The 12,518-nt window shown below is 44.7% G+C and overlaps 1 protein-coding gene across 1 annotated transcript in view; it reads right to left on the bottom strand.

Annotated features, from left to right (window-relative positions):
* Positions 1-5,506: 5,506 nt before the first annotated feature.
* MRPL15 (mitochondrial ribosomal protein L15) overlaps positions 5,507-12,518 on the bottom strand; it is a 62,957-nt gene continuing 55,945 nt past the window's right edge. The window contains exon 5 of the mRNA XM_069220180.1: positions 5,507-5,952. Coding sequence (XP_069076281.1) covers positions 5,615-5,952 — 338 coding nt within the window. The 3' untranslated portion in view covers positions 5,507-5,614. The remainder of the gene's footprint in view (positions 5,953-12,518) is intronic.

Genomic DNA, 12,518 nt, shown 5'->3' with positions numbered 1-12,518 from the left:
CGAAAACCTCCCCTGTACTGTCCCTGGTAGGTGGGCGGTGCGGACTGTGAGGTGCTAGCTTGTGTGGCCTGACCCCGAAACCCTCCTCTAAAAGGTGTTTTGCGGAAGGTGTTATAAGATCCTCTGCTCTGCGGGGAGTAGAGTGCGCCCATGGCCTTGGCAGTGTCAGTGTCCTTCTTGAGCTTTTCTATAGCTGTGTCGACCTCCGGACCGAACAGAAGTTTCTCGTTTACTGGCATGTTAAGCACTGCCTGTTGAATTTCTGGCTTGAATCCAGACGTTCTGAGCCATGCGTGCCTACGGATGGTAACCGACGTATTAATGGTTCTTGCGGCCGTGTCTGCTGCATCCATGGAGGAGCGTATTTGATTGTTGGAAATGTTTTGACCCTCCTCAACAACCTGTTTTGCTCTTTTTTGCAGATCTTTTGGGAGATGTTCAATGAGATGCTGCATCTCATCCCAGTGGGCTCTGTCGTATCGCGCTAGCAGCGCTTGTGAATTTGCGATGCGCCACTGGTTTGCTGCTTGGACAGCAACCCTCTTCCCGGCTGCATCGAACTTCCTACTTTCTTTATCTGGGGGAGGTGCATCCCCAGAAGTGTGTGAGTTTGCCCGTTTCCTGGCAGCCCCTACCACCACAGAGTCTGGTGGCAGCTGAGAGGTGATGAAGACAGGGTCCGTAGGAGGCGCCTTATACTTTTTGTCCACCCTAGGCGTCACTGCCCTACTTTTAACTGGCTCCTTGAAAATGTCCTTTGCATGGCGTAGCATGCCTGGGAGCATCGGCAGGCTTTGGTAGGAGCTGTGGGTTGAGGAGAGGGTGTTAAATAAAAAATCATCCTCTACTTGTTCCGAGTGTAGTTCCACATTATGGAATAGAGCTGCTCTAGCCACCACTTGCGAGTAGGCTGTGCTGTCTTCCGGTGGTGATGGCCTAGTTGGGTATGTGTCTGGGCTGTTATCAGACACTGGTGCGTCGTACAAGTCCCACGCATCCTGATCTTGGTCGTCGTGGCTCATGGCGGTGTGAGCTGGCGAATGTGACGGGGTGTAAGTTGGCGAAGCCGGAGTTACAGGTGGAGGCGAGGGAGGAGGTGTTACCTTTTGTGTTGTTTGTTGCTGAGGAGTAAACTGAAGCGTTCTCTTTCGTTTGACAGGTGGGAGGGTACTGATCTTCCCAGTCCCCTGCTGAATAAAGATACGCTTTTGCGTGTGATCCACGTCAGTGGATTGCAGTTCTTGTTCAAATCTATGTTTCTTCATTTGAGAAGACATAGAATGCTCTTCGGTATAGGAGCCAGAAACAGGGTCTGATGTCGCTTTTTTCGGCTCCGAAAGCCCTGTCGATTGTTTTTTCGGCTCCGAGGTAACCTTCCTCTTTTTCTGTGCCGAAAATTCTTGGCCTCTATGTTCTTCGGCGCCACTGTCTCGGCGTCGATCGGTGTCGACACCGAACTCTCGGTGTCGATGCTTCTGTTTAGCACTCTCTCGGTCCCGAGGAGGCTGCGTGCCGGTGTCTCGACCGAAGTCGGACGATCTCGACACTGAATGGGCCTTTTTCGGTGCCGATTGTTGGTCACCGAGAATTTGGGTGGAGCCATGGCCGGTTGGCAGTGGCGTCCCCTGGGCCTTCTTTCCTTTTTTAAGGTTTGATCTCGACGTCTTACTCACAGTTCTTGTAGAGTGTAGCTCGTCGGAGTCTGAATCCTGGATGGAAAAGGATTCCTCCTGTTCCTCTTCTGTCTCGAACTGTGGACGCTCTTTTGGCGTGGACGCCATCTGGAGTCTTCTCGCTCGACGGTCGCGCAGAGTTTTTCGGGACCGGAACGCCCGACAGGCCTCACAGGATTCTTCGCTGTGCTCGGGTGACAGGCACAGATTACAGACCGAGTGTAGGTCCGTATAAGGATATTTGTTGTGGCATTCGGGGCAGAATCGAAACGGGGTCCGATCCATCGGCGTTGTCCTCCACGCGGTCGGGCCGACTAGGCCCCGACGGGGTGCCGAAATCTACCCCGAAGGGCACCGAGGCGCTTCGATGTTGAACGCGTCGTCGTATGTGTCTATCTCTAACCGGATCGCAACGATACCGTCGAAAATCTTCCGTCTTCAGCTAACTTTCCGTTCCGAAACTCGGAGCGACAGGAACACGTCCGAACCCGATGGCGGAAAGAAAACAATCGAAGATGGAGTCGACGCCCATGCGCAATGAGCACAGAAGGTGGAGTCACTCGGTCCCGTGACTCGAAAACACTTCTTCGAAGAAAAACAACTTGTAACACTCCGACCCAACACCAGATGGCGAGCTCATGCATACCATGTGTATCTACAGCGACAGATGCCATCGAACTTGTACATTTTAAAATCTTAAAATCCTCACACTACAGCTTCTAATCCCAGCAACAAAAATAACCAAGTTCAGTAAGGAATTTAATTGTTCATGGAGTTGCTACAATTGCTTAAAAAACATTTTTCAAAACTGAACACCATTTTCTAATTAAACCTAATAGTGCAGTGAGGAAATGGCTCTTTTTGCATGATCACTCCCAAGTTTTTTGACTGATGCTGCAGCCTGCTAAAGAAACCTCATGCCAGTGCTCCGACCTTTAACTGGTATGTCTGATTGGTTCACCCACAATTGGCATAAGCTTTCTAACTTGTAAGTCCCTAGTGTATGGTACTAGGGGTACCCAGGGTCTGTAAGTTAGTGTATCTTTTGGTCTGCAACACTTATGTGCCACCACAAGTGAACAAAGCAAAATGTGGCCCTCAATCTGACTGGCAGAGCAGTTTTCAATTGCTAACTCTACATTGCAATTTGAAGTTCTGGAAAAAACCAAACCTTCCTTTTTTATATGTCACCCCTAATAGCAGGCCTACTGAGCCCTAAAGGACGTGTGCATTACACTGAAAGGCTGGACATGTAGTTCTTAACTTACATTTCTTGATAGTAAAACTCCTGCATTATTGTTTTTACTGTGGAAAGGCTAGTAGTCTCATTAACAACGATTACAGGGTTACACACTGACAACTCAGCAATGCTAACTTCTGAGTATGACTACTAAATATGATAGGTATCAAAAGAATTGTTCCATTAAACCTGAATTGACTGCTTAAGTTAAATGTAATGTACCTTTTGCACAAGTGACAAATATAGTAAGTAGCCACTTTATTGTCCAAGGTTTTCCAGTGACCTTTAAAGGTTGCTGACCACAAAATAGTCTTTGGTCCTCCTTGGGGGGGGGGAGGTGTGAACGACTCTCAGGAAGGAACACAAAGGGCCTGCCTTTGAAAGAACTGTAACTTCTCCCTGGCAGGAAGGCCAAACATGGTGTGAGCCCAAAAGGTGAGCTTTCAAGAGGAAGCCGCTTTTGAAGGACAAATTGTGGACACACAGGAGGGGCTACTTGTTTGTTCTTGCTGACCGGGTGAATCGGAGAAATGATGGCAGCGTTGCCAAACCGTTTTTTACACAGGCGTGTAACCTCTGGGGTGGGCTTGGGAGCTTCATGCGCCAAGAGAAGGGATCTGTCTTGTCAGAAGTAGGCAGAATAGTGCATTCTGGCATAGCTAGATGCCACACTTCACAGGAACTCATCATTAGGCAGGAGGGGATATAGTAGCCCATTGGCCACCACCACATCCCCATTTACCACAACCCCGAGGACAGAAACTGGATATATAACCAGCACCCCTGGAACTCTGCTCACATCTGTACTGAAAAGTGGGCCAAAGAAGGACTGCCCTCCTGTTCCCTGGACCCAACAAAAAGATACTGCACCAAGACTGGACTGCACCTGCTGCTCTATGAGCAAGCAACCTGTGATGCCCTGGTCAAGGAAAAATTGTCCCCAAGCCTCAGAAAGAAGAAGTGACTTCAAAAGTCAGTTGGCTGACTTCCTGTTACAGCTACAGAACCACAACAGCTGAAGAAGCCTGCCTTGGTAAGTTCGTAGCCAAGAATGCCTGACTGCCAATGTGCACCTTGGGAGACTGAGACCCAACCCTCAAAACTTGCACCCAAGACTGCTAGACCCAGAAGAGTAGTCCGAATGCAGTTTGTTCAGCCAAGACGGAAGTTACACAAGTTAAAGGGAACCACTGGTTTCACTGTAACTGGAGACTAGTAGACCAGTGGCAACTGTTTTTTGGATGGATTTCAACTGGATTTGAGGTACAGTGACTCCTGTGGCCAAAATCGTCCTACTGTGTTCATGAACCGAGGAGTACCCCCGGAAAACGCCTGTCACTGAAACAACATCTTCAGCATCCTGCATCCCTTGTATAAGGACCTCTCCATTTTTTTACTATAATGGTTCGCCCATAGAGCCTGGAACTGGACGGGAGACTGCTTTGACTATGATGTAACTATTAAACCAAGCCTTTTTGACCTCTCTGACATGCTCCCTATCGGAGCTGGTCGTCCAAAGCAAGACAGTAGTAGTTGAATCTTAAGCATGGCCCCACAGCAGTGATTTAGTCCCACTTTAAAAATGCAAATCTCCAGATCCCATAGATTCTCGTCATTGTGGTGTCATTTTGAAGAGAACAATACAAATTACTTTCATAAATTGGTGCCAGATTTTTATTGAGTTGTTTCTTTCATATTAAGCGGTTATAGTACATGTTCCTTTGGTAAAGCCTGTCTGTGCAGAGCCACAGCTACCAAGGGATGGGCTAAGGTTTTTCAAACTAATCTCACTGGATCTAGTACATGTAGTGAGATAATTACAGTGAGATCCCATAACTACAATATACAATAAACCGCTTTGTTCACATGTGCTTTTCACAAGTAAGCGGTGATAAGTCTGCTGTCGGTGGCAGGACGGTACTACGTTCTCCTGTCTTTATTTACATTTAGGGATTTCTTTTTTGGGACAGTGTGTTTGTTTCACTTATCATACCTGGAGAGTATGGTATTTATCAAAAAAGTGCACTCTTTTAAATTCAATTCATGATATGGGGATTCCACTGGCTTCTAGACAGGATGGACCATGAAGAGCTGACAAGGTTTAGGTGCATCACCACCCTGTCCCCCTTTTCAAATAGTTTTTTTTTATGCATTCTCTATTTATTTGAATATCTTTCATGAAAGAATGGGCTAGGATTTTTTTAAAGATATATTGTACTGTCAAATATTGCCTTTTTAATTACAAGAGTACATTATTTTAACATTTTGTGATTCATTAAAGTAGCTTTCCTACTATTTAATTTCGATAGTCTTCCCAGTGGACCTGAGGAGTGTGGAGGCAAAAAATTCATTTCAGAACACAGGAAATTAACTAGAGGCACAACTGGTCATGTTGCACTAAACAAATAAAGTACGTGTATTGCTGTAGTTTAATCATGTTGCCACTGATTGCTGGATAACTTTTTCAGTATGATCATTAAGACAAACAGCAATACGATCAGAAAGCACTGTCAGACACTGCATTGGGTCTCTCCTTTGTGCAATGGTATCATTTTCTCATTTGGAATGACTAGACAATTGTTACACTACAATATAAATTTTATCTTTTACTTATTAGACCAAAAGGAATACAAAAAGGTGTCTTTCATTCAATGAAATCCAGATTAATCCATAGTTCTTCAGTCTTCTCTATAGCCAACGCTCATGAACTATAGTACTCCACTAATCGCTCATCTGTTGGCTTAAGGATTTTCTTTTCCGTCATATTGATCAACCATCCTGGGGCCAATCCAAAGAAAATTTGACGAGGGTCTTTGCGCATGCTCAACATTTTGTAGCGTTCATCTTTCGTAATGTCAGGTAAAACATAGCCATATTTCCTTGCAAGTGCAAGCCTGGCTTCTTGGATAGCTGCAGGATCAGCCAGGTAGCCACGGTTTTTAGCATCAGTGTAGTAACGAACAAGGTCTTCTGGTGGAAGCATGCGTTTTGGTATAGGCTTCCCTTGCACGAAAAATGGCACTGGCTTGCAAAGAATTTCTGTGATAAAGGAAAATAAATTTAGTTAACACAAATACAGAATATCTGTACTGTTCCAGTTGAAGCACACCATGGACTAATGTGTACAACCCACCTTTGTGGAAGACTCGAATGCACATATTATTTCATCCTACTTACCAGGGGACCATTATTTCACCTGGAATGAAATAATGAGTGCATATTTAAGTTGAACTGCGGGCAGAAACTCCAGATACTGAGTTGTACAATCACAAGTTACAGAATAAACATAGTCCCATGGAAAAGCTAAATTAATGGTACTTTTTCTTTCGTAAAATGTTATGGGTTAGGGGAGGGTCAAGGCGGTTCCCAATGAAGTGGTAGGGGTGGCAATGAGGAAACCCATCCCTAGAACAAAGGAAAGTAAAATGCATATTGCCACTTACATTACAGAAATAAATGTAGTAGATAGGTTGTAGTCACAGACATCTACAATCCGTGTAGACGCCATGATTTGGGACGTTTGTGAATCAACTACTGGCTATAAACCTACAATAAGCAGGTAGCTCACTTCCTTGGAGGGTTTTGTGAAATTACCCCTTTATGTCTATGTAGGAAGCTGTCTCTGTATATACTATATCAAATGAGTTATAGTGTGCACAGAGTCCAGGGGTTCCCCAGAGGCTTAACAGGCTAAAGTAGATAATACTAATGCTCTCTTTTGTGGTAGTGTGGTTGAGCAATTAGGCTTATCAGAGGGTAGTGCAAAGCATTTGATGTACACACACAGGCACTAGATGAGGCACACACTCAATGACTTAACTCAAGGCCAATTGGTTTGTAAAGAAAAATAGGTTTTGTTATTTTATTTCTAGGACCACAAGATTCAGTTCGAAAGTAAATACTGCTGCAGGTAAGTATTCAGCACAGATATCAAGGTAACATTGTTTCCCCTTTGCAAGTTAAATATTTAAGAAAACAGAAAATATTTATTTCAAAAGTGGACACAGTGCAATTTTCAGAAGTGGTTCCAGTGGGAAGAAAAGAAAGTACAGTTTTAAAAAGGTAATTACCAGACTTACAGTTCGAGTCTCCAGGGGTTAGATGTCCTTCGGTCGGGGTTCAAGTTAACCCCAAACACCCACCACCAGCAACACGGGGCCGGTCAGGTATAGAGGTCTAAGTGGTTGCTGGTATTACAATTGGCTGTAAGGAGACTGGGGGCACTCGGAATCAGGCCTGCTTGCAGGTAAGTACCCACGTCTTTGGAGGGCAGACCTGGGGGGGGTTTAGAGGAGCGCCGGAGGGCCTCAGGTCAGCACCAAACACGCACCCTCCGCGGCGGCCAGGTGCAGGGTCGTCGGGCTCCCAATGCTTTCCTATGAGTGGAACCCCGGGCCACAAAGATGCTGCAGGTGAAGTCCAGGGGGTTGGTTCTGGAAAACCAGAGGCTGGACAAGGAGGCAGGCCTGCTGAATGTTGCTGCACCAAAGGTCGGATTCCCCAAGGCCAGGGGCCTGCATGTGCAGGGGTACCATTAGGCGCCGGGAAACTTCGTCTGGTGCTGTCGCGGTTAGTGGGGTCCTCCGGATTCAGGCATCGTCGTGGTGGTCTGGAGGTGTCAACCCAGGGTGGGCACTTGCTCAGAATCACCTGGGGACCAGCTCAAGTCAGCTGGGGCACCTGGACACGGGCTGTGGGTGACTGGTGCAAAGTGGTTAGGACTTGTGGATCCGGGGAGGATCTGCAGTCCTGTGCTGGGTTTTCTTTCAGGACAGGGCTGCTGTCCACAGGAGATCTTGGTCTTCCAGGGTGCAGGAAGTCCTCTATAGGCTTTTCAGAGGTCGCTGAACTTGCAGGCTGCGCCGCCTTTTTGTGCAGGGCTTTTGAAGCTGGAGATAGGCCGGTAGGGCTGAGGCCAAATCAGTTTGCGTCTTCAGTCTTCTGGGGGTCAGCTAAGCAGTCCTTCTTTCTTCTTGTCGTCTTCTTGAGGTCGCCAGGAATCTGACAAGCTAGGTTCAGGGGACCCCTTAAATCCTGGATTTAGGGACATTACAGGGGTCAGAGGGCAGTGGCCAATGGCTAATGTCCCTGAGGTGGACTACACCCGTCCAGTGTCCACTCCTTCTCGGGAGGGGGACAGAGACTTAACCCTATGGGTCCCTGTCCTACAAACCAAGATGGAGGATTTTCCAATGAGGGGGCCACTTCAGCTCTGGACACCTTAGGGGTGGTCCCAGCTGCAGTGGTCACTCCTCCTTGTTTTCCCTAACTTTTTCGTCGAATGTGCCATCAAAAGAGGGGCTTTGCCAGGGCATTTTTCAATAAATCGAACACTGGCATCAGTGTGGGTTTATTGTGCTGAGAAGTTTGATACCAAACTTCACAGACTTCAGTGAAGCCATTATAAAGCTGTGGAGTTCGTAACGACAAACTCGCAGCCCATATTCTTGATATGGCCACGCTGCACTTACAATGTCTAAGAATGGACTTAGATGCTGTAAGGGCATATTGCTCATGCAGCTATGCCTTCGTCTGTGGTATAGTGCACACTGCCGTAGGGCTGTAAGGCCTGCTAGAGGGGTGACTTACTCATGCCACAGACAGTGGTTTGTGGGCATGGCACCTTGAGAGGGGTGCCATATCGGCTTTGCCTTTTTCTTCCCACCAGCACACACAAGCCGCAGGGGCAGTGTGCATGTGCTGGGTGAGGAGTCCCCCAGGGTGGCATAATACATGCTGCAGCCCTTGGGGACCCTCCCTTGCCACACAGCCCTTGGTACTAGGTTAACTTTTACAAGGGATTTAACTGTGCGCCAAGGGCCTGTCTAAAGAAGTCTCTGGTTACGAACTCTACAGTTCACTGATTGAGTGAAAACAAATTGACTGAGGCAGTCCTAACTTTGTGGCTGTCACTGTTGAGAGAAGACTAGACCCAATGCAGTGAAGATTATGATGTACCTGCAAAGAATTCAAGTCTTTCAAACACTGTATTATGGTCAGCAGTGCTGCAGGTCGTGGATCGGTCAATAATATTAAAGTAGATGTATTATCTTCATCCAGGGTGAGAAGAAACTCTTCACTCTAACTGGTAAAGGCAGCTAAGGTGCCTACTTCAGATCTGAATTCATATGGGCATTTGTAAAGAAGGTGGCTGATTTCCACATATACTTGAAGTTATCTCATAACCTCACTCTCCACAATTTTGCGGGCAAAGGGGAAGTTGGATATAAACTGGTACATGGTCACTATTTTTGGGTCTAAGTATGGAATTTTCTACAAGAGTCTGATGGTAGCAATTTTCATAGAACCAGGAATTTGCTTAGAGCAGTGCAACACTGATCATGTTAGCTGAATCCACGAGAGGATGGGGCAAAGAGGGATTGGAGATATGCAGTTGGGCAGGAAGCAAGAGACAGTAAGATGCTTTCATTTTGAGAATCAGGTTTATTACCTCAGTTGATGGAAGTTTGAAAGAAATGAAAATGGACTGCAGTGTAGGACATGCAGTCTTGGAGCACAGTGGAACATCTAGAGTACTGATGATGGAATCATGGATTTTGGATTTGAAGAACTTGACGTATTTTACACAAGTCTTTTGAGACACGCAAAGGTTGCTTTTTATAGCTTCCTGATTGGACAGTTCCTGACCTTGAAGATTCCCTCTCGCTAATTAGGAACATTATGTAACTGTTAGGCCTTTTGTCAAGGAAGCTTCTTTGGCTCTCTATAGCTTTCTGCTAGCCTATCCTTTGTCGCTTGTAGTAGGTTTTATATTCATTTTTTTTTATCTAGACCACTGATGTTCCAAAACTAGAAATCCACATTAAGCTCTATATGTCAATATCTCAAACGTAGTGGAACGGTTGCATTATTTTCTAATTTTTCATTGAATGTGTTTGCCTTCCTACCCTTGCAGCTCCACCGTCCCCTTTTCCTTACCTTACCACTGGGTTTGCAAACTGCTTGCAAACCTCTGCATCAGAGAAAGTGGCTGCCATTTTTGGTTTGTGTTCTAATCATTCAACTGTGTTGATCTATTTCCACGCCATTTCCTTTTTAATTTTTTTTAAACATATTGCCTTATTTTGTGTCAGAATTGGCAGTGGGAGGCGAGCAATTTATTTTCCATAATAATACATATTAAATTGATGACTTTCTGCTTAGACATTCATTTGTACATTTTGTGCTATACTCTAACTAAATGCACCCTCAAACAAAGAGTGTGGCGCTTAAGCTAAACCCTTCGAAGCATCTTGTATCCTCTTCCGTAATACAAATATCCATAGTATGAACCAAGACTCAAAAGACAAAACATAAACAAAATTTCATCGGACATTACAACAAAAAAATTGTACACTAAAATTGTAAATTGATGTACACCAATAGGTACAATAGGAATGTTACACAAGGTTCATTTGCTCAAGCTGAAATCTGTTAACGTTTTGGCTATAGAATGTGAAGGTATGAGCAATCAAGGCAGGGGAACTCAGTGTATATATATATATATTATATATAATGTGCCTTGATCTGTAAAAAAGCTATACATATGGAGATTTAGCAAAAATGGCAGAAGGAAAGTGACGGGGATGAGGCCATTGCAGGGCTGACTGTAATTAAGACTCTAGAAAATCTGTGAATATGTTCTTCAACAGCAGACTGCAAGGAACTTTCAAATCACCACAGGCCACTAACTGGTGGGTAGTGTCTGGAAATATGTGGAAGGCAGTCTTCTTATCTGAGAATTGGTGCACCCTTCCTCTATTAATATCCAACCTCTCCCACCACTTACTCCACCAAATCATGGTCCCTGTGCGCTAGCAAGATGAATATAGCTGGAAAGAGCTGCCAGACTCTGTTCCACAAACAAATGCAGCTGGATTTGCTTCTTTTTTACCTCCCCCCCCCCCCCCCCCCCCCCCCGGAAGATACAAGGAACATTTTTTCAAATATAAAAACTGCCAGTCCCCTGAGTCATGTAATTAAACTTTCCATAGCATACTCACCCAAACTCCTTAGATCATAGAATGATGCACAAGAACACGCCTATTTTTAGATCCTGTCTAAGACATTGCATGCGCTGCCGCCTGGGAGAACACTGTGTGGTTATCAAACCCCTACTTCGGTTTTAATACTTGTGTTCAACAATAAAATCTCTCTTCTGTTTGCATCCCTTAACCATGCCCACCATTATCCTACTCCCACCTATGCCCTCTATTCTGCTTCACCCCCTTTGCTCCTACTGCTTTCACTCTCTGATTGCTCTGCTCACCCACCATCCTATTTCTTCCCTCCCTTCCATGCTGCTTAGCCTCATCTTTCCCTCTTGTGTTGTATCCTCTCAGCCCCCTTCCCTCTATGTTGCTTCCCCCTCTCACCTTTCGGTGTTCCTTTCCCTCCCCTCTGCTGCTTTTTTCTTCACCTTTTGTATACCTAGCCAACTCAGATCAGTAAACAAAATGAGTCAAATGTGTCATTTAGTGGGCAAATGCATGCTTTGTGCGTGCACCTAAAAAAATTACACGGACGGATTTCACAGGTATTTTTTTCTTTTTAAAAAGGGATGCTGTACAGCAGGTGTCTCCAATCAGTCAATTGCGAGCTACCAGTAGCTCCCAGACCCCTTCAGAGTAGCTCACTGCCTGGAGTTGATTTTAAATAAGCAGAGGGTCACATTTTTCCTTTTAAAGTTAAAAGAAGGTGAATTTTATTTTACATTAATGCCAGCAGACTGCAGATAGCAAGGCCTGATAAGGAGCAGTGCTGGAGTCAGATTTATAATCCAGGTCACAGAGGTGAAGAATTGAAGCACTAAGGTATTTTACTGTTAAATAAAAGTCCTTTTCAACTCAGTATTGAAAGTGAGAACAAAATGATGTTTCTCAATGCTTTTAAATCAGAGAAAATGATAATTAAAAGTTACTTTAGAATGAATTTAACATTTCATTTTAATATTCTCAAATTATTTTTCAAAGTGCTGCATTTACAAACAGCAAGTCTCTTGCTCCCAGCGACCATTAGAACACTGTGCAATATTTATACCTGAAAAATACAATAATTTCTCCCATTTAAAAACATGGTTGTAGGTTTGTGTTTTATATATATATATATATATATATATATATATATATATATATATATATATATATATATATATATATATTCCCTTCATATGCACCAATGTTCATACATTCCCAAAGACCACGCCCCTACTGACAAACGTGGCAGCCCTGTCATAGTGCCCCTAGTCAAAGTATTTTGTTCAAACCATAGCATCTGATTATCGACATTAGGCTTAAGGTCAAGGAAGTTTGGCATGGGGGTGTCTGGTAATAATGCACAAGTTGTTTAGCCTTCGTTGTTTAGTTTCGATAGCTCAATTATGATCTTCACTGACAAGAAGTAGCTCATGCTTCAGATAGGGTTGGAGATCCCTGCTTTACAGCATGTCTACAACCACTGGCAAAGACAAAAGTTCCCTAAAGTGTCTCTACAGAGCGTTCATTACCGTACGACGAGATTAGAGGGTATTGGCAGGTGGAAGAGAGGTGTGAGTATATAATGAATGACACCTGAATCGATTCTTAATGCACTTGGTCGGGCCACAG

The sequence above is a fragment of the Pleurodeles waltl genome, chromosome 2_2 (genome assembly GCF_031143425.1).
Source record: "Pleurodeles waltl isolate 20211129_DDA chromosome 2_2, aPleWal1.hap1.20221129, whole genome shotgun sequence".
Classification (NCBI taxonomy): domain Eukaryota; kingdom Metazoa; phylum Chordata; class Amphibia; order Caudata; family Salamandridae; genus Pleurodeles; species Pleurodeles waltl.
Note: the sequence above shows the minus strand (reverse complement) of the source record. Positions and strands in the feature narration are given on the sequence as shown.